Raw genomic sequence first — 24,342 nt, forward strand, 5'->3', positions numbered from 1 at the left:
GGGGAAGGAATTTAAGGTAGTGTAGTCACTAACTCATTTTCCATTTTCATTTGCTTAGCTTTGAAGAACATGCCCCTGTGGTAGACCAGAGACATCACCTCAACTCTATCTCTAACCCCTCTTCTTCTGAATCCATCTTGTAAAACTAAGAGGAATTAGAAAGTTAAAACAATGAAATACACATCAGTGCCATCAATGTAGTGCTTTAAATTATTATATTATTTGATCTTTTTTTCGGCCTGCCTTGTGGCAGAAATAAATAAGGATTATGTAATGGAACTAAAATCCTGTATGTGTTTTCTTTTTATTTTGTAACTGCATTTATTTCTCAATCTTCTACTCCCTTCCCTACCCATGCTGCAAAATGACCATTTACTGCCTGCTATGTTTTCTCATCTTTACATGAAACTTTATTTCTACCAGTAATAGTGAACTTGAAGAGAATAACCATCATTCCCCTCCACCTAAATATCTGTAATAAAATTAGTTATTCCAAATTTTGTTTTGTTATCATAAGCATTCAGCCAAAATGTAGACATATGTTTTGTGAAGTCAGTTGCTTTGATGCATTGAAGGGGTCTGTTTGGTGATTTTAAGGCTTTTGTTTAATGTTTGGTCATGTGCACTACTGTTCTTATTTCTAAACAACTAGGTGAGATGCATTTTTAAATTTTCTTGTAAAAGTCACAAAACAGCTTTACTTAACAATGCAAGTGTCAAGGGAAAATGAAAGCACACAATTGTGCAAAGACAAATTGAAAAATTACTAAATATCATTTAAAGCGCAGTTTGGCGATTATGAAAAGAAAGGGAGACTGTACCTGCTTTTCCAATTTGCACTGCCAGCTTTGTTAGTTTGCCCTGTAGGACAGACTTCTCTTTCTTTGGAACACTGGCTTTCTTCTTCTCACGTTCTTCTACTTCTCCACCCTCTGCACTCTTCAGTGGTTGCATTTCCATGGCAACTGCACCATCTTGTTTCTTAGCTGAGAAACAATAAAAAGGCAGTGAAGGGTAAGTGTGTAATACAAAGCTACAACGGAACCTACTTAAAATATGTGCACTTCTGTTGCATACAGTATACATACTGAAGGCAACTGGTGTAACAAATCTCTTGATGGGTTTTAGGTTACATGAAGAATGTGGGACTGTAGTCCAGAGTGGGCTGCTTGAAAACTCACAATACAAAACACATAGGCATTTGGTCTGTGTTCTAAGTTTAGAGGCCACAAGGAGGATGTAGCACTTGCCATTCAGAAGGATTTTAGGATCCTCCCTGACTCCAAATGCAATTCTGAAAGTAATTTTAGAGTAGGCTCCATAACTGTGTGGCAGAAGCACTATGTATATGCCTGAAAAAACATATCAACTTTATGTAAAATCAAGTACAAAGAAAACTAATAGTGATCATGGGACATAGACAGCCTGTTAATATGCAGAAAGGACAGACAGGCAGACATTTCTTACTTTAATTCAGAACAGACAAAAAATTCTTCGTTTAGACTTATAAAGCCGTAACTAGCATAGGTCTCTGAATTAGTCTTGTATTGAAAAAGATCATACACAAGAATAATCTGCCAGAAAATGAGAAGGAAGATCAATTGGTCTCTGCATTTAGAAGCCTATCTACTTTTGCTAGCTGATGCACTTTGAGATGATCATATGTAATAACTATCCATTATGATTTAGCCTAGACTTAATGTTTTTACATCTATCAGTTACTAGTATGCCCCTTTTAATTATTTTCTGTACTTCTGCATATTCTAAGCACCTAGGCACTCAAGCCATATTAACAAAAATCACTTTGCTTTGCTTTGAGCCATAACAGACACAAGGTATGGCATACACATACTGTAGAGTTAAACACTGGCCTATCTATGAAATGGTAAGGCTCGCTTGATAAATTGGTTTGTGCTCTTTGATTAATGTGGTCACTTGTCCTTCAGCATATTCAGATTGTGACGTAGGATATTAAATACTAGCTTTTATGTTTATTATTCCTTGTGACATCCTTTTTACCACTAAACCTTCAAAATTTGTGAAGTGCTCTATACAGTACCCTAAACCACTGTTTCTCAACCACTTGTGCTGGTGGGTCATAAATACTCTTACATGGGAATATGTGGGATGCAGCATTAAAAGGGTTGAGAAACACTGCTGTAATCCATCTGAAAGATGCTAAATGCATCAGATGAATTCAAATGTTGAACTGGTTCTCTCTTGTGGTCCGCACTCTTTCTCTCTTAATAAAAGCTCTTATTTAACAAATTAGTAGTGTGATGTAGTTACTTTCAGAATCCTGTATGATGACTATTAGAAGAAGCGTACCAGTGACATGGAAGATTGAAAATGAAAACAGTCCACAAACAGGAAGCCCCTTCACACTAGGTCATGTTTTTGACTTGAAAACAGGAATCTTTACCAATGAATGATGGGGATAGTTGAGTCTTTAGTTTAAAAGTGTGACCCCATGTGAAGGGGCTTCCAGTTTGCAGACTACTTTTATTTTCTGAAGGTATTATTTACTTAACAATATTATATCAAAAAATTTATGTGTTTTGTATGTTGTGAACATACGACTGGATGACTTGACATGTAGATTATGTGACATGAGTAACAAGGTTTTTTTCTTGGACATTTTAGATATTATTTGGTATTGTCCAGTGCTTCTGTTCTATCAGAAATGTTCAAATCGCTATTCTGCATGAAAAACATCACAACAACCTACATGAGATAAGTCTCTCTATTATAATAAAAAAAATCTTGGGACGAGATGAGACTAATCCTGCAACAAGACGTGACTTTTTGAAGAGACTTTTTGGAAGGAAGTCCCATGAGACAGAGACTTTTACCATGAGATTCTTTCAAGTCACGCCCTACTTACAACTATTTTCAAACAAGAGCATGGTCATCAGATGCATTCTGGCACTTAACCTGGACAGACGCCAATCCATTAAAGGGCTTACTTATGAACACACACACATACACACTTTCAAAGATCCAGTTTAGAATCACCCATTCATCTAAATAAGGAAGCGAGAAGTCAAACGAATTAAAGCGAAAATTGTCGATCGGTTAAATTGATTAAATGCGTATCAAGCAGAAGCAGTTGGTGGTGATCGTGCGGAAGATGAAAACATCAATTTACAATATCCCATAGAATATCTACAATTGTTAATACTGTCCAGTCTTCCACCGGCCGAATTACTGTTGAAAGAAGGATGAATCGTAATGTCATTACGTAATTTATGTATGAGCGATAGACTATGAAATGGAACAAGATTAGTTGTATTAAAAATTGGTCAAACAATTCTAACATGTAAAATTTTAACAGGCAACAAGAAAGGTAATGTAGTACATATTCCACGAATAACATTAGACACAAAAGGAGATCTTGATATGCCATTCGTATTAAAATGTTTACAGTTTCCCATGAGAATAGCTTTTCCTATGACAATTAACAAATCACAGGGACAAACATTCGAAAAAGTCAGTTTAATTATTAGAGAGAAAGAAACGATATTCACTCATGGGCAGTTATACGTTGCATTGTCACAATGTAAATCCAAACACGGAATCAAAATTCAATTGCTATCTTGAAGAAAAGTTAATTCCAAATATTATTTTAACTGAAGTTTTAAAGTAAAAGTGAAAATAATGCATGTGTAACAATTCCCATGAAATTAATCTCTTTAAATTGTATATGCGTTTAACCAAACCCGGGGGTTGGCGAGCAAAGTGAGCAGGGGGCTGAGCCCCCTAGAGACATATAAAAAAATCATTTTTGGGTTGAGTATTCCATTAATGTATTTATTTTTTATCCATTAACCAGATTTGAGATGGAAATATTATTATTCATCTATTCAATGTCTATATACAGTATACTGTGCATTTTCCTTTTCAGGATCACGGGAAGCCAGCAATGTGAAAAAGAGAAAAACCACCATGAAATTGTGTGTCATTTCTTTCTTGTCACATTGATAAATTGATAAAAATCACATAGTGATTTCAGGAAAGGTTAACCTTTTTCATCTGTATCTGCCCTTATTGAATGAATATCTAGGATTTACAGCATCTTCAAATCTGTTATTCATTAGTAGAGAATGAGCATTCAAAGCTCTCATGGGCAGAACAAATACTTTATATTTTATGTGGTTTGTGTATTAAAAGCATTTAGTAAGTTGAGCCCATTTAAAATGTAGAGATAGTATTCTAATTAATTAAACAACATTACATGTGCCTCCTGCCATTTGTAATCTTTTCTAATTTACATGTACATACATACACACATGGAATACTATAAACTGCGTTTCGTGTTTCGGCTGTCGATTTCTTGTTTTTAGCATTAAACAGGACCATGCGCAGATTGTTGGTGGGTTTATGTGCTATTCTGATGCCCCACTTGGTCAGGGTGCGTGCCGTGCCTTCTGACACATTATGGTGATACGGGAGTGAATGCCAGGTGGGGTGGGGGTTCTGATTTACGTCGATTGTATGCTGATTCCTTTGGCGTCTGCTGTGTAGACTCCGATTAATGAATGATTTTGAGTATCCATTCGAAGTGAAAAGTTGAAACAGATAGCGTCTCTCATTAATTTTTGTTTCCTTGGTATTACAATGCATGTGGACTCGTTTAAATAGGGTTTTCACGCAGCTCCGTTTATGAGATACCGGGTGGTTGCTGGCGTAGTGTAGGATCTTGTCTGCGTAGCATTGTTTGCGGTAAACACTTGTGGTCAGGGTGGCGTCACTATTTCTTTTGATGTAAATGTCCATGCAATTCTTGCTCAGCTGTATACATAGGACAAACGTCAAAAAAAAATCTCAACACGTGTACAGGAACATCGCAATGCTGTCAGAAGAAAGGACGCACTATCTTTGATATATGCACATACTAAATCGACAGGACACACATTCAACTGGGACAACGTAAAAGTAAAATTTAAGGCCAGCACAAAAAGCGCCAGAGAGTTGGCCGAGTCTTGGCTATCAGATGAAAACTCCATCAACAGACACTTGGACATAAACCCAGCATATGCCAACTTAAGAAGGACATATACACATTAATTAAACTATACAACCCCCCCCCCCTTGATCATACTGACTTAGTCACCTAATCCCCCCCCCATACTGAATGTGTTGCTATATATTGCCTTTGATTCTCGTAAGTCTAAGCATTATCCTCTGATGAAGACCCCTGATAGGGGTTGAAAGCTCAGGAATAAAACTATTTTATGATACGTGATTCGTTTTTTCTCCCTTTGTGGATCTCCAACTGCAAATATATATATATATACTAGCAAAATACCCGTGCTTCGCAGCGGAAAAGTAGTGTGTTAAAGAGGTTATGTAAACATATATATACATAAACATATATACTTATATATATATATATATATATATGCACATATCTACATATATACATATATATATACATATACACATCCACATATATATACAGTGGAACCTCGAGATACGATCACCTCTGTATATGAGAAATTCAAAATACGAGGAAAGTATGAGCAAAAAATTCAGATCTAAATATGAGCATTGGCTCACGTAACGAGCCACGAGCCAGGCTGTGGGTATAGCTCGCGGCTTAGCGAGGAGGCGTGGTAGCTGTAGCAAGCCGCAGGGCGATCTGCGGTGTCTGCGTTTCTCACCTAAGTGCACAGGTGGGAAACTGCCCACATCCATGATTTGTCCTGTGGCTGATGGGCTGGGCAGGGTTGCCACCCGTCCTTTAAAATACGGAATCGTCCAGTATTTGAGAATGAAATTGCGCGTCCCGTTTTGAATCAATACGTATGCGTCCCTTATTTTTTTGTATTAAAAGTGGTAACCCTAGCAGCTGCCATGTCTTCCCCGCATATATAGAGAAGCACGAGCCGGTTAAGGGGGAGAAGAAGTAAAAGAAAAGAGAGGAGAGGAGAGAGAACGGAGGTTGCAGGAGGAGGCAGGAATCCGCAGCAGTAGGAAGTCGGTGCGAAAGAGCGAGCGAGTACAGGCTCGCGTGTAGCTGAACAGGCGAGCCAAACAGCTGAAGCAGGACGGTGTAGAGAAGGTCAGCTGCATTAAGTGTCTCGCCTGTTGCAGAGCCCGCATGGGAGAAGCAGGTGAGACGCTAACAGAGAAGAAGCACCGGGGATTGTCATCTGTTTTTTGAAGACTGCTTCCTGTTGACGTTTTAACCTCGTGTTAAAGGATTGTTATTCTTATGTACTTTAAACCTCCACTTCACAACTGTTTTAAGGATTATTTATTTAAAGATTTTTTGAATGCTCTATTGCACTTTGGACACCTGTTTTGATTTTTTTAATAATCAGTTATATTATTTACCAGTGTTATTTATTAAAGGTAGACTACAGTATATATAATTTATCAGTGTTATTTGTTAGGAAAATTAATTTTTATGTTAATATATTTGGGATGCGGAACGGATTAACTGGATTTCCATTATTTTCAATGGGGACGTTTGTTCTAGATACGAGAAATTCGCTATACAAGCTCAGTGCTGGAACGAATTAAACTCGTATCTAGAGGTTCCACTGTACATATATCAACATATATATACACATACATACATACACACACACACACATATATATATATATATATATATATATATATATATATATATACACATACAGACACATATATATACATATGCATATGTTCATATCTACATATATATACACATATATACATATCTACATACATACACATATATCTATCTATCTATCTATCTATCTATCTATCTATCTATATATATATATATATCTATTTATATATACATATATATCTCTATCTATCTATCTATATATATACAGTACATCCCCGTGCTTTGCAGCAGCGAAGTACTGCTTTTAAATTTTTATTAAGAAGAAAAGAAAACCTTTTAAAATTGAGGGAAAATATACCAATAACAGTTTGTTAAGGATCTGTTTTTTTTGTGAAGCTGCCTTCACTCGAGTGATCACTTCGAGCTTTAAGCCTGAGAAATCACCCCGTAAATGCACACGTTTAATTGCACATCTGTTAATATGTATGCTTACAAAGTATTAAAAGACACTCAACAATTACACAGTATTAAAAGACACTCAACAATTAATGTAATTTACCTTCGTTCCCGCGTTTTGACTTGTGCTGTAAATCTCTTCCTTGTTTTCACTTCACGTGATTACGTAGGAGGCGTAATACGTGATGATGCGATACGTGACTCCGCCTCCTCCATCTATACTAATAAAAGGCAAAGCCCTCACTGACTGACTGACTCACTGACTGACTGACTCACTCATCACTAATTGTCCAACTTCCCGTGTAGGTAGAAGGCTGAAATTTGGCAGGCTCATTCCTTACAGCTTACTTACAAAAGTTAGGCAGGTTTCATTTCGAAATTCTACACGTAATAGTCATAACTGGAACCTGTTTTTTGTCCATATACTCTAATGGAGGAGGTGGAGTCACGAATCGCGTCATCACGTATTACGCCTCCTACGTAATCACGTGAAGTGAAAACAAGGAAGAGATTTACAGCACGAGTCAAACGCGGGAACGAAGGTAAATGACGTTAATTGTTGAGTGTCTTTTAATACTGTGTAATTGTTGAGTGTCTTTTAATACTGTGTAAGCATACATATTAACAGATGTGCAATTAAACGTGTGCATTTACGAGGTGATTTCTCAGGCTTAAAGCTCGAAGTGATCACTCGAGTGAAGGCAGCTTCACAAAAAAACAGATCCTTAACAAATTGTTATTGGTATATTTTCACTCAATTTAAAAAAGTTTTCTTTTCTTCTTAATAAAAATTTAAAAGCAGTACTTCGCCGGTGCGAAGCACGGGGATTTGAGCGACTGACGCATACAGACATTTTCATGAGTGCAGGTACATCGGAAAGAAAGCACCGTGTAAACCTAAAGTTTAAATTAAGTTCATAGACCTACAAAAGGTTGCCATTGATTTCAAGCAAGATTGCTTTTCTCCTGTACAACTATACGTTGCATTCTCAAGAGTGTGCTTGCACCGCTTGGTCATATTACAACCGGAGTGCTGAACTGACAACGTGGTATACAAACAGAACTATAACAATCCTAAAAAAAGAAAAAAAAAAAGCGAAGAACCCTTGGATTTAATAAAAAGGCTCCTTCCTTGGCGAAGCAAGGAAAAGGAAGACCTTATATGGCGTTCGTTTATAAAACAGCGGAAAAGCTGTGTTAAGGCTGCTTCACAAAAAAACAGATCCTTAACAAATTGTTATTGGGATATTTTCCCTCAATTTAAAAAGGTTTTCTTCTTAATAAAAATTTAAAAGCAGTACTTCGCGGGGATTTAGATATATATATATATACATAGATATAGATATATATATATATGTATGTATGTCTATATATATATTATATATATATATATTATATATATATATATATATACTGTATATATATATATATATATATATATATATATATATATATATATATATATATATATATATATATATATAAGCTTATAAGTACTGCCTTACTTCTCTTTAAGGAAGATGTAATGATACTTGATTTAAACGATTCCATGTCTTGGTGGGTTTGCGTAGCTTATTGTCAATATCTTTACACCTGTTTTTAAGACTTATTGACTGAAACGGGCTTTCACGAAAAAAGTTAGGGCTTTGCTACAGGATACACCCTCCACAAGTTAAGGAAGTAAAAATAAAAGTATATATTTCTGTTTTATTTAAACCTTTTAAGTTTGTATGCATAGCCCCATTTGGCTGTTTTAGTTTTTTTTTTTTTTCTTTCTTCAGTAATATTTAATCTCCTTAAAGAAAAAGAACATGCATTTTACTTTATTTGTATCTCTTTAGTAATATTTTAGTGTAAAAGGATAACCAGTATTTAAACCTTTTATGTTACTTTATAAAGTTATTTTACACAATGTTGAAAAATTAATAAGAAAGCTACATATTTTGGCAGCTGCTGCTTTAATTTTCAATGAAATGAAAAAAGCTCTCCAAGAGAAAACCTCAATGAAGAAGAAACATTTTGCACTCAGTCAGTCAGTGAGTCAGTGAGGGCTTTGCCTTTTATTAGTATAGATATACATATATATATATATATATATATATATATATATATATATATATATATATATATATATATATGTGCATATGTATATATATATATGTATGTGTATATATGTAGATATGTATATATTTGTATGTATATATATGTACATATGTAGATATATATGTAGATGTGTAAATTTGTATCTATACTAATAAAAGGCAAAGCCCTCACTGACTCACTGACTGACTGACTGACTGACTGACTCATCACTAATTCTCCAACTTCCCGTGTAGGTGGAAGGCTGAAATTTGGCAGGCTCATTCCTTACAGCTTACTTACAAAAGTTAGGCAGGTTTCATTTCGAAATTCAAAGCGTAACGGTCATAACTAGAACCTCTTTTTTGTCCATATACTGTAATGGACTGCAGCTCGCTGGCTGTGGGAGGCGGAGTTGCATATCGCGTCATCACGCCTCCCACGTAATCACGTGAACTGACTGTGAACGCAGTACGTACACAATTGAGAAGGCAGCGAAACAATAAGAAGCGAAGCACGGTGTAAACCATAAGTTTAAATTAAGTTTATAGAAACGCTCCCGCAGCCGTTTGCAATACCATATTCGCGAGATACAAGTTTAATGAGAACACATGAGGTATAAACGAGATTTGGATCACTTTGTAACGGAGTTAAAATTGCTGTAGCGAGAAACTTTGAAGTGCCGGGTCTTAGCTAACATTAAATAAAGCCGTGGACATCGCAAAATCACACAAGAGAGCGGCTCACGTGAACTGACTGAACGCAGCAGGAGTGATCACTTCGCTACTGCGGAAACAAAGCACGGTGTAAACTGTAAGTTTAAATTAAGTTTATAGAAATCTCCCGCTGCCGTTTGCAATACCATATTCGCGAGATACAAGTTTAATGAGAAGACACGACGTATAAACGAGACTTTGGATGACTTTGTAACGGAGTTAAAATTGCTGTAGCGAGAAACTTTTAAGTGCCGGGTCTTAGCTAACATTAAATAAAGCCGTGGACATTGCAACATCATACAAGAGAGCGGCTCACGTGAACTGACTGAACGCAGCACGTCGGAAACAAAGCACCGTGTAAACCTAAAGTTTAAATTAAGTTCATAGACCTACAAAAGGTTGCCATTGATTTGAGGCAAGATTGTTTTTCTCCTGTACAACTATACGTTGCATTCTCAAGAGTGTGCTTGAACTGACAACGTGGTATACAAAGAGAACTATAACAATCGTAATATGTATATATATATATATATATATATGTATATATATATATATATATATAGATATATATTTATACTAATAAAAGGCAAAGCCCTCACTGACTCACTCACTCACTGACTGACTGACTGACTGACTCACTCATCACTAATTGTCCAAATTCCCGTGTAGGTGGAAGGCTGAAATTTGGCAGGCTCATTCCTTACAGCTTACTTACAAAAGTTAGGCAGGTTTCATTTCGAAATTCTGCAAGTAATGGTCATAACTGGAACCTGTTTTTTGTCCATATACTCTAATGGAGGAGGCGGAGTCACGTATCGCGTCATCACGCCTCCTACGTAATCACGTGAACTGAAAACAAGGAAGAGATTTACAGCACAAGTCAAACGTGGGAACAAAGGTAAATGACGTTAATTGTTGAGTGTCTTTTAATACTATGTAAGCATACATATTAACACATGTGCAATTAAACGTGTGCATTTACGGGGTGATTTCTCAGGCTTAAAAGCTCGCCTTTTATTAAAAAGGTAAATGCAAACTGTTTTCATTCTGAAGGGCACAAACCACGTTAGATTTCAGACGTTAAACGCGTAAAAATGTCGGTACACCAGATAAATAAGCGCAACATATTATCAGTTGTATTGTATGCTTACAATACATATAGACAGATAGATAGATAGATAGATAGATAGATAGATAGATAGATAGATAGATAGATAGATAGATAGATAGATAGACTTTATTAATCCCAGGGGGAAATTCACATACTCCAGCAGCAAAAAATATTAAATTAAAGAGTAATAAAAAATGCTATTAATCGTTAACTAATAGTATGGGATGGTGTTTTTCGACTCGCGCCTTGATTTAAACAATTGCATGTCTTGGTGGGTTTGCGTAGCTTATTGTCAATATCTTTACACCTCTTTTTAAGACTTATTGACTGAAACGGGCTTTCACGAAAAAAGTTAGGGCTTTGCTACAGGATACACCCTCCACAAGTTAAGGAAGTAAAAATAAAGGTATATATTTCTGTTTTATTTAAACCTTTTAAGGTCGTATGCATAGCCCCATTTGGCTGTTTTATTTTTTTTTTTTTTCTTTCTTCAGTAATATTTAATCTCCTTAAAGAAAAACAACATATGCATTTTACTTTTTTTGTATCTCTTTAGTAATATTTTAGTGTAAAAGGATAACCAGTATTAACACATGTGCAATTAAACGTGTGCATTTACGGGGTGATTTCTCAGGCTTAAAAGCTCGCCTTTTATTAAAAAGGTAAATGCAAACTGTTTTCATTCTGAAGGGCACAAACCACGTTGGATTTCAGCCGTTAAACGCGCAAAAATGTCGGTACACCAGATAAATAAGCACAACATATTATCAGTTGTATTGTATGCTTACAATACATATAGAAATGTGTTAATCGTTAACTAATAGTATGGGATGGTGTTTTTCAACTCGCGCCTTGATTTAAACGATTGCATGTCTTGGTAGGTTTGTGTAGCTTATTGTCAATATCTTTACACCTGTTTTTAAGACTTATTGACTGAAATGGGCTTTCACGAAAAAAGTTAGGGCTTTGCTACAGGATACACCCTCCACAAGTTAAGGAAGTAAAAATAAAGGTATATATTTCTGTTTTATTTAAACCTTTTAAGTTTGTATGCATAGCCCCATTTGGCTGTTTTAGTTTTTTTTTCTTTCTTCAGTAATATTTAATCTCCTTAAAGAAAAACAACATATGCATTTTACTTTTTTTGTATCTCTTTAGTAATATTTTAGTGTAAAAGGATAACCAGTATTTAAACCTTTTATGTTACTTTATAAAGTTATTTTACACAATGTTGAAAAATTAATAAGAAAGCTACATATTTTGGCAGCTGTTGCTTTAATTTTCAATGAAATGAAAAAAGCTCTCCAAGAGAAAACCTCAATGAAGAAGAAACAGTTTGCACTATCTAAAAAGGAGAAACCCTCATTCATAAAGGTTTGCTACAGATGACTTAACTGAAAATAAATGAATAGTTCCTATGTGTATAATACATATTTATCTATTTGACTTATGCCTTTATTCCAGCAACTTGCAACATCTGAGGTACAATTTGTTACATTACTTTTGTTTTTTGCAGCACAGGCAGGTGAAGTGACATCCTCAGGGTCACACAGTGGTGTCAGTACAAGGATTTGAACTGACAAGCTCCGGGTTTGCTGAAATATTACTGAAGAAAGAAAAAAAATGAAAACGGGCAAATGGGGCTATGCATACAAATGTCCATCCATCCATTATCCAACCCGCTATATCCTAAATACAGGAGCCAATCCCTGCCAACACAGGGCACAAGGCAGGAAACAAACCCCGGGCAAGGTGCCAGCCCACCGCAGGGCGCACACGCCCAAACACACCCACACACCACAGACAATTTAGAATCGCCAATGCACCTAACGTACATGTCTTTGGACTGTGGGAGGAAACCGGAGTACCCGGAGGAAACCCAGACAGACAAGGGGAGAACATTCAAACTCCACGCAGGGCAGCGAACCTGGGTCTCCTAACTGGCACCTTTCACTGCGCCACCATACCGCCCGCATACAAACTAAAAAGGTTTAAATAAAACAGAAATATATACCTTTATTTTTACTTCCTTAACTTGTGGAGGGTGTATCCTGTAGCAAAGCCCTAACTTTTTTCGTGAAAGCCCGTTTCAGTCAATAAGCCTTAAAAACAGGTGTAAAGCTAAACTTGCAGCACCGCTATTTAATTACACTTGCCTAACGCCTCTCCTAAGGGGAGATATTGTGGGATCTGGGAATCCGTCAAAGCACCAATCACAGGCCCGATTAGAAAGCGGGAAGCTGTGATTTGTCGTCTCCCTCCTATGTAACAATCACAGCCCGTGTTACAACGCACTATGTATGTATGTGTATATTTATATATGTATATGTGTGTGTGTATGTATGTGTGTATATGTATGTGTATATATATGTTGATATGTGTGTATATATATATATATATATATATATATATATATATATATATATATATATATGGATGTGTATATGTATATATATATATATATATATATATATATATATATATATATATGTATATGTAGATATGTGTATATGTAGATATGTATATATATGTATATATGTATATGTATATATATGTTTACATAACCTCTTTAACACACTACTTCTCCGCTGTGAAGCGCGGGTATTTTGCTAGTATGTATATATATGTATATGTGGATGTGTATATGTATGTATATATATGTATATGTAGATATGTGTATATGTAGATATGTATATATATGTATATGTATATATATGTTTACATAACTTCTTTAACACACTACTTCTCCGCTGCGAAGCGCGGGTATTTTGCTAGTTAGAGTATATGGACAAAAAACAGGTTCCAGTTATGACCATTACGCGTAGAATTTCGAAATGAAACCTGCCTAACTTTTGTAAGTAAGCTGTAAGGAATGAGCCTGCCAAATTTCAGCCTTCTACCTACACGGAAAGTTGGAGAATTAGTGATGAGTGAGTGAGTGAGTGAGTCAGTCAGTCAGTCAGTCAGTCAGTCAGTCAGTCAGTCAGTCAGTCAGTCAGTCAGTCAGTCAGTCAGTGAGGGCTTTGCCTTTTATTAGTATAGATATATATATATAAAATATGTGACACAATTTTCATTATTTTGATGTGATTGAAGTATAGATTTTCAGGTTTAATTTAAGGGATTTAACAAAAATATTGTATGAGCCATTTAGAAAAGACAGACATTTTAATTCATGGTCCCATTATTTTCAGGGGTTAAAATGTATTTGGACAAACTAACAATCATAAATATAATGATAATTTTCAATATTTGGTTGAAAATCCTTTACAGTCAATGACTGCCTGAAGTCTGGAACCATGGCCATCTCCAAGTGCTGGGTTTCCAACCTAGTGATACTTAGCCAGGCCTTTAATGAAGTTGTCTTTAGTTACTGCTTGTGTCATTAGACTTTCTGCCATCAGTTTGGTCTTCAGCAAGTGAAATGCATGTCCAATTGGGTCGAGGTCAGTTGATTGACTTGAACATTAAAGAATATTCTACCTTTCTGCCTTGAAATCACTTTGTTTGCTTTTGCAGTATGTTTTGGCTCATTTTACATCTGTGAAACATCATCCTATCAGTTTTGCAGCATTTGAATGTATCAGAGCAGATATTACAGACCTATACACTTCAGAATTTCTCCTGCTCCTTCTGCAAGCAGTCATATCATCAATAAACACTAGTGACTGACTTTCATTGGCAGCCTTGCATAATCATACCATAAAACTGCCTCGACTACATTTCACAGATGATGTGGTATTCATCGGATCATGAGCCGTTTCTTCTCTTCTCCATAGTCTTCCCTTTCCAACATTCTGGTATATAAATATTGAACTTAGTTTCATTTATCCAAAGAAATTTTCTGGCAAAGTCTAATCTATCCTTCACATGCTTGTGGTTTACCAGAGGTTTGCACCTTGTGGTAAACACTCTGTCTTTACTTTCATGAAGTCTTCTCTTGATTGTAGACTTTAGCAATGATAGGTCTACCTCCCAGAGACTGTTATTAGTTTGGCTGAATATTGTAAAGGGGTTCTTCTTCACCAAGGACAGAATTCTGCAATCATCCAGCACAGTTGTCTTCTGTGGTTTTCTAGACTTTGTTGTGTTGTTTTAACCTTTGCTTTAACTTTTTATCACTATTGGACTCATTTGATTTTATCCAGCATATTAATACACCAACTCACTCCGTCGGTCACACCCTTGATCTTGTTCTTACACGTGATATTTCAGTTAATAATATTGATTTATGTGATGTTTCTTTTACTGATCACTTTTCTATAATGATGGATTTGAATATTACTGTTGATGTTCCTACTACTAGTTGTGCTCCACGCTGTTCTCGCTTTTTAAATTCTTCTATTATATCCAATTTTTAAACCATATTCTCTAGTCCTGATGTACATGTCCAATATGATGGTATCGATGATTCTGTTTTAGAATTTAATTCTTCTTGTAAAATGGTTTTAGACTCAATTGCTCCACTCAAGATACGCTGTAATAAGGGAAGACCTGCTCCCTGGCTAAATGAAACTATGCGACCGCTACGCCACGCCTGTCAAACTGCGGAACGGCGTTGGAAAAAAGATGGACTGCTTGTTTCTAGGACTTCTCTATTTAACTTCCAGTTTGCAGTTAAGAAAGCTAAACATGATTTCTTCGCTCATTTAGTATCCCGTCATTCTAAGAATTCTAGGGTCTTATTTAATTCAATTAATGCGGCCATTCACACTCATTTTGTGACGGGATTAAATAGTACTATTCTTTCATGTGAGCAGTTTCTTTCATTCTTTGTCAGTAAAATTGATACAATCCGCTGTGGTATTGTTCCAACTGGCTATGAACTTCCTACTGTTAATCATGGCATTGTCTTGGAATCTTTTGATCTTGTCTCACTTTCAAAATGAAAAACTACTATTGACACTCTTAAACCTACTCTCAGTCCCCTTGATATTGTACCACCACACCTCTTAGTGGAAGCCTTTGATGTTTTGGGTCCACCTTTACTAGCCATTATCAATGATTCTATTAACGAGGGGGTTGTGCCCTCATTTTTTAAACATGCTGCATTGTGTCCCTGTCTAAAAAAGGCAGAATTAGATCCTGGAGTTTTAGACAATTTTCACTTGATTTCCCAATTGCCATTCCTGGCTAAAATATTAGAAAGAATTATTTATAATCAATTGGTTGATCACCTTAACTCCAATAATTTATTTGAGATCTAGCAAACTGGCTTTAAGAGTTACCATGGTGTTAAGACGGCCCTCCTGAAAATATTCAATGACATCTCTATTATTACTGACTCAGGTGGCGCTGCAGTGCTTGTCCTCCTTGACTTGTCCGCTGCCTTTGACACTACTGACCATGAGATATTGCTGTTGCGGCTTGAACATCTTGTTGGGCTTAAAGGGGCTGTTCTTAACTAGTTCAGGTCATATCTAACTGGTAGACACTTTCAGTGACTTTAAATTCCTCTTTTGTTTCTACTGGTCCTCTTAAATGTGGTGTTCCTCAGGGATCCATTTTAGGTCCTATTTTATTCTCTATATACCTTCCCCCTATTGGAGCTATTTTTAGGAAATTTAACATTTCTTTTCACTGCTATGCTGATGATACACAAGTTTATATTCCCATCTGTAACTCTGCAATGAATCAACTGCACAACTGTCCTTTTGAACTAAGATCCTGGATGGCTAATAATTTTCTTGATCTGAATTAAAATAAAACGGAGGTGCTTATACTGGGTCCATCAGCTAAAGCCCAAATTGGTTTTGGACTTCTCGGCTCTTTCTCTGTCTTTTGCAAACCTCAAGTCCGCAATCTTGGTGTTATCTTTGACAGTAACCTCTCTTTTGAGAAACAGATTAATTCTGTAGTCAAGAATTGCTTTTCCAGCTTTGTATTTTAGATAAGATCAAGCCTTTTTTATCTTCTAGGGATCTTGAGAAAGCTACTCATGCTTTTATCTTTTCTCGCCTTGATTACTGTAACTTGCTGTATTCTGGGATTAGCAAATCCCTGATACGCAGGTTACAGTTGGTCCAGAATGCTGCCGCTCTCTTTCTGGTTGGGGCAAGAAAATTTGATTTTGTTTCTCCAATATTAGCTTCCACACTTGGAATCAATTCCAGACCATTTACCTAGTTAATAGTTATTGAAATAATGAGGAAACTTCTCCCATGGAATATTTAACAACTTGTCAGTCAAATGTCCATATACTTTTGAGCCACTGGAAATGAGGGGGCTATGCAGAAAAACGGCTGTCATTTCTAAACAACTTATTCAATATTTTTGGTAAACCCTTAAGTTAAAGCTGAAAGTCTACACTTCAATCACATAATGATTGCTTTATTTCAAATCCATTGTCGTGGCATGCAGAGACAAAATGATGAAAATTGTGTCACTGTCGAAATACTTATGGACCTGACTCTGTGTGTGTGATTTTATATATTTATAAAATAAAATAAATAAAATATACATTTATAAAAATATATATTTATGCATATACAATATGCAATGGTAATACATAGTTTTTTGATACTCAGTATGAAAGGCACTATAGAGAATATTACACAAATTCACTGATTCTTTCTGTTCGGACATTAATAATGTGAAATATTCTGTTTAACTGTAAACTAGGGAAGTATTTTTGTTTTAATTACTTAAAAATTGATTAATTTATTTTGATACAGTAAATTTGCTTCAATTATTTGTACTAATATACTGTACATTATACAATTTTCCAATTTTTATTATGTTATTTTTTTTGTATTTTTCTTTAGTGAGGCATTCTATATAAAAATTGCTAAAGACTTCATGCTATATTATGTTATTGAGGTTTACAGACAGCTGGAGTTACAATCTGTATCAGATTACTTAATTGTAGAAGTTGAAATAAATGTACACTGCAATTAAAATGGGAGTATCAAAAACCTTAACAATATTTCACTATATTTATTTAGCCATCTGGAAATGTACGTAAGTTATGGTTCAGATGAGTTTCACACACATCAAATAGTTAATCAAAATAACATGACAATGCTTCCTTTAGTATGAGTTAACTAAAACAAAAAATTAAGACTCAAAAAATCTACCATAATCTTTATGTTTAATCATTTTAAAGAATTTGAATTAAGATTAGGCTTATTTTATATGGATATTTGTATATAAAATCAAATAGTTATTGAAGTAAAATTAAGTATTTTTTCATTTCTTATTATTAAAAATAATATGGCAAGTACCGAAACAAAATGCCTTAAATGATAAACCTTTCTTGCTCTGAAAAAAATTAACATTGCTGCCTGCATATTTTACATTTTTAAGCCATACACTCTTAAAAAATTCTGTCTTCAAGAGGCACATCAAGCTACATCTTCTCACGTTTTCACTGTTCTAAATCAGATTGTGGCCTGTCACAATTTGTTGTATGATAAGAAAGGTGATTAAATAAAAGAATTTGGCTAACGGTTAATGCAGTAATATGTTCCAAAGATAATCCATCAATCTTAATTTCAGCACTCAACTCCAAACTAATTTAGAGAGCTGTGCCACAAGGGAGCCTCATCTGTAGTGGTTCTTCATATAGAATAAAACATTTTAAAGAATGAAAATATTCAGGACAGGCTCGGTTTACTTTACAATTACATTAATGAATTCTGAATAATTTCTGAACAGATCCTCATAGAATTTGATTTTTTTCCAAGTTTTGATATATTATATAAATTACACATTAATTATATTATATTACATTGAAACAATGTACAATTTCACTTTCCAACAGAGTTATAGAAAGTAGATTGTAAGTATTCCAGCTTAAAATGTATCTATGTGCAAGAACTGTGCTATAGAATAGCCCAACAGATTTTGCATAACCCCAAAGTTATTGCTTCTGCTTTTCTTTAACTTTATTGACTGCCATTAAAGTTTTATGAGTGATTTCTTTAACCCGAGGCTACAGGAGAAATACAAGAATTTCCCAAAAATGGTTTTAGTGTAGAAATTGCCAAAACACATGACATAGCACATGTTTGGTGACATTACTTAGAGGATGAATCTTAGCCTTTTTCTGAAATTTTAATTGAAAGATCCCTTTTCTATCATTGCTTGAGATCATCCAAGAAATATGCTTTGTGAGAACAATAAAAATAACCACTTAATGGCATATCTCTGAAAGTTCTTTTTGTGAAAATCTAAAAAAAACGGCACCTTTCAGCTCAGTTACATAATACCACCATCTTTCACAGATGTCAGTGACTCAGAAGAACACATCATAAAAATATCTAGCCAAGGTGTAAACAGTTGTAGGCCTTCAGAGCCTCTCTGGCTGTTTAGGTATCTTTTTAAAATCAGTCATATAATCTGAGGCAGGGCTCTGATATCAAATAAACTGCTTTTTCAACGTAAATGGCTTTCCATACTTCAATCAAATAAACTTCTTTATCAACTTAAATTGTTTTCCATACTTTACTGCTGTCTCGAAATATGAAATACATTTACAAAATTATGGAAATGTTGTAGATTTAAGATACAATCTGTTTCAAAGGAGTGGCATATTAAACAACTAGGTAAATGAAAAAATACAGTAAAGTGCAAGTATTTTAAGAACTGAGTTCTAAAAAAGTTTTTTGTAAAGTATACGGAGAGACAAGACACCCAAGTGTCTAAACAAAGGAGAGCCATTACCACATAGTCCTGCACAAAAGTAACAAAGCCATCCAAGTCATTTGTACAACAATCTTGGTCTTAGGAACATTCTTAAAAGGGAACAATGAAGCAATCCTGGACCACAGTGTATAACTAACTATACTGGAGATTTTTGAAGAATTTTTTTCACAATGTTTCAGGAATGGGACTAGGAGTAAGGTGTACATCAGTTAGCTGATTTGTGTTTTCTATTAAGTACAGTGAAGTTATGTATTTTAATACATTTGCATTTATTATGGTGCCAGAGAGTGGCAACCTGTTGCATGTTTGACGGACATATAAGTAAGAATTGTAATAAGAATTTCACTGTACTCTGTGCAATTTATAATACTACTACTAATGTAATTTTACTTTTGTCTAGCTACAATAGCTCTTCATCAACATATGCATAAAATCTAATGATACAAATCTAATGATACCAGTAGCAAAACTAGTCACCAATTGCCCATGCACTGCTCTCATAATACCTCTTAATTTCCCAAAAAGCCAGCTGTAAGGACTCCTATATTTGGAGACAGGCTTGTTATATAACAGGCCAAGGATACTCAATTTTGATGAGAATGAAGTGATGAGATTGAGTTCTTTATACCAGTATATAATGGAAGAATAAAAATAAATTCAGCTCTAAACAAGTTATTGTTTGTGTAGTCTAATGTCTAATTATTACAGTATCAAATATACACATGATCCCATAGCTATGATTACACCCTTTAAAAGTCAGCTATGCTCTACTGCCACTACCATGATTTACCACTGTTGTCAGTGTATACTGTTAGGAGCACCAAAGTGTCTTTTTGCTTCAGTTATGTTTTTCTGTGGTCTTCTAATGTTGTAAATGAATGAACAGCTTGTGCTACATCACCCTACAGATAGTAATAAGTCACCATGTGATCATCTCCTGCTGCTGTTGCCTGAGGAGAAGGGTGGCAATGTGTATTGATTTTTGTTCCATATGTCCTTATATGCTTTTAAATGTCAAGACACCATGAATGTGTATTACCATCTTCTATAAAACATAAGCATTCCGAGCAATCATACCAAACTATCTGTGCTTTATGTAGATAAATGGAACAGACACAGAGCAATACTGGAAAGGGCATTACTTTTATTGTGGTAAATGAACAAGTAAGCCAGTAAATAGACACCAGTAAATCTAGGAGTATGCTGACTTTTTTTTTAAATTCACACAAGTCCTGGATGTTAGATGAACATAAACTAATGCCCAAGCTTTAGTGTTTAGTTAACATTTGTTTAAATTATTTTCAGCATTACTTTTCCTCTGCAAAGCTATGTAAGATGCATCTCATTCTGAGGTGGCAAGCTGAACAATGACATTAATTGAAACATTAGCTTGTATTTTTATACACAGAAGATTAAAAATGCAAAACTCGATTGAAATAATTTGGTGCATTATGGATTGTTTAACTAAAGTGGTATGGATACACACTTTAGGAAGATTGTGGATGGGTGGTTTTTAGGTAATTCAAGTGCTCAGATGTGTATAGCTAAATCAATGACAGCTACTTCAATTTGCCAAAAATCGTACTAATACAGTTTGGACAATAACCATGGCCGTTGTGAAAAATTGCTGGTTAGGATGGGTATGTCTACGGAGAATGTTATGTCCCATTTTAAAGACTTACATAAAACATTTGTCTATCTTTTTTGCAACTTTACCTTTATTTTGATTGTTTTCCACCACCCCGTCCTGCTGCTTGCCTGCAATGAAAGAAGGATGACAAACACAGAAAACAGATGAGAAGTGACACATCATGCCACATATACAATGGAAAGGCCATGACACAAAAGGAACACCACAGGAATGAATACACGACATAACAGAGCAAATGAGTACATATGTCTTTGTTTCTCTTGAAAACATCAAGTACATATTTGGAAAACAAAAGAGTCGCTACAAAACTTTCACTGGTTTCAGCACTAACCATCATCGTTTAGCAGAGAATTGGAACAGTAGCTAAGCGTATACTGCATTTTTCTGTTTTAACAAGATTACCAACCTCTTTTATGTGACTCAGTTCCTCTCTGATATAAAAGCCCTTGGGACTGCGTGCAAACACATGCAAAGAAAAAGTTTTGTTTTTATAACATAGTAAAGTATTAAGGTAGTGCATTAAACTTCTAAGGAACTATACATCCTGAGATCCATTCTTCTTCTACAAGCTTGGTGATACAATTCTTATGAAATCACAAAATGGTCACCACATAAATTACACATTTGCTAAAAATAAACTTCTTTTCACAAATAAAATGTCTTTAAAATGTTCTACATTAAGCAGTTTTATCATGTGAAAATAATGTACTGCATTTTAAACAACTGACATGCTTAAGCAACCCTTGTATGTTGAGTGTGTTGGCTATAGAAAATGGGAAAATACTCTATCTAACACTAGGTCTTAATTGGCAAATATGTTCCTCCTGATTATGCTTATTATGTTTGTATTGATTTCATTATATTCAGCTCAATATTGGCTCATAGTTTGTGAAGAACAGGGCGGAAAAGGGCCATCAGACCTAAAGGCTTAGAAAGCAGTGTTTCTCAACACTGTACACTCTTTGAGACACACTACAAAAGTACTTTGTCTCACAGCATGCTGTAGAAAGACGATGTATAAGTAAACTTTTAACCATCCTTTACATGTCATATACAGTAATAATGTTTAGGTCTGCTTTCTAAAAATGACCTTACCAAACCAACTTCATACCATTAAAAGTTCACATTCTCCCACTTCTTCTTAAGCTCTTATGAATGGAAGATAATTAGCATCACAAACCAGTTCTGTTTCTCTTGGGGACAAGAATTAATCCTGACCCAACAGGAATAAGGAAGTGACATAAAGTATAAGATTACAGTTCAAAGACAGCTGTACACACAATCCCAGTGGGGCAATTCAGAGGTTCCAGTCAACCTGTCAACATGTCTTTGGACTGCAGAAGAAAAATAGGTGCCCCTGATGAATTCCTATACACACAATGGAAGGCAAGAAGATAACACAATAAGTGATCTCAACAGCAGCAAAATTTCTTCCTCAATAATTATAAGAAACTTATTTACAGTGCTGTTTCATATTGCATCTTTTAAAGGCTAAAATGGAGATGATGTTCATATCTGTTAATGTAATAAAATTAATGTTTCTAAATCATTTTTTCCTGTAGATTTTTATCAATCCCTGATATGGAAACCCCCAGTTCAGAAGAGAGCTTATGACATAGTATACCAATTTCAGGTTTCATTTAAAATAATCAACAGACAATATAAAAATACATGCCAAATTAAAAATTCTAAAATATCTAATTTTCTTAGTCAGTCAACAGAAACAAATATATGCTGCTAATCAAACAATAAATTAAATGTTATGCATGTTATGTTTACTACAGCTTGTTAAATGTAATTTGTTAGCTTTGCATATAGTACTGGTATTCATAGGTACTATTTTCTAACTAAATTACTTAAAGCTATTCTTTATACTTTTCTGAACGGTAGTTGTGCTATATACTGTACTTTTGTATTTTACAAACATAATTACATCTATTTCAAACATAGTGCACCAGCTCAGAAGTTTGCAGTTTTCTGTTTATATTTATAGTTTCTCAAATGTGTGTGTGTTTTGTTTTTTTTTTAAACTTTAGTTACACCAAATACTCAAGCCTGAAATGTACATTATTGTGCTATGGCTATTGGATTTCAAATGTGTCCTTTACTTGTTATCTCTTACATGCTGAGTTATTTGAGCAAATAATTGCCAGAATGTTGTGCCCTTTAAAATATTTTAATTTCTGCTTTCTGTCAGGTACTTGATGTACTTTAAAGAGTGTTGTCTTTGTAAATACGGCCCACTACACTCCTTTAAACTGTAACATTAACAGAGGGCCCTCCCACCAAATTGTTGTTACACAAATATTACTTTAATAACTATTGCTAAATTTACCAATTTACTGTCTATGAACAGTGTAAACAAATTGCTTATTAAACACTACTTACAAATTCATCTCTAGAGGTGTTTCAGGATGTTCTTGGAGCAGATCTAGTTATCCCTAAGAGAATTTAATTAATCTTTTATGAAGGTTACCTTGTCAACATGTTCTTTTGTCTGATTTTCATTAGACCCATGTTTTTCAGGTCACATTTTAGGTTAGGTATGCCTAAACATTATGGATCCATTATGAACATGCACTCTTAGGAAAGAGAATATTACATTCTTTTAGCATGATGTTTAAGTTTAAACAATGTCTTGCCTAACCTCCCTTCCATTTAAAAATCATCTTCATACTAGAACAAAGCAAAGAAAGGTTATGAAATGAAGGTGAACTAGTCAATCACACGTGGTGTATCTAAAAGATGAAGTTGTGAGGCACATTGTTTTGAGTTGCTCTTTTCTTATAAGCTCTATAAAATCCCTTTTTTGCCATTCACTGTGACTAAAAACATGCTTCTCCTGAGTCAAGGAAAGGCCATATAGAAATGTATTTTATTTATGATGACATTCAAGAAAACATTCAAATTCAGACATATCATATGACTACTTATGCCATCATTTCACTACAAAAGTACTTAGAACTTAAATATAGCAAATAAACCAATATGATACAAAACATTCTTTTAAGTTCTAAGGTGGCATGGTAATGCAATTGTAAGTTCTGCTGCCTCACGGCTTCTGAGTCTTAGTTTCCAATATTAGACATGGTATAATAATTCTCCCAGTATCCATTTGCTT

General features: G+C 34.8%; 1 protein-coding gene across 6 annotated transcripts in view; it reads right to left on the reverse strand.

Moving 5' to 3' along the window:
* Positions 1–24,342, reverse strand: part of atp2b3b (ATPase plasma membrane Ca2+ transporting 3b) — a 608,455-nt gene that overhangs the window by 200,592 nt on the left and 383,521 nt on the right. For 4 of the 6 annotated variants that reach the window (XM_028813571.2, XM_051933859.1, XM_051933860.1 and 1 more), the window contains exons 7-8: positions 21,287–21,328; positions 822–986 (exon numbers count right to left, since the gene is read on the reverse strand). In XM_028813571.2, the coding sequence (XP_028669404.2) occupies positions 822–986; positions 21,287–21,328 (207 nt within the window). The remainder of the gene's footprint in view (positions 1–821; positions 987–21,286; positions 21,329–24,342) is intronic. The other 2 variants (XM_051933861.1, XM_051933863.1) reach the window with 1 other exon arrangement.

Source organism: Erpetoichthys calabaricus, chromosome 11 (assembly GCF_900747795.2).
Source record: "Erpetoichthys calabaricus chromosome 11, fErpCal1.3, whole genome shotgun sequence".
NCBI lineage: Eukaryota > Metazoa > Chordata > Cladistia > Polypteriformes > Polypteridae > Erpetoichthys > Erpetoichthys calabaricus.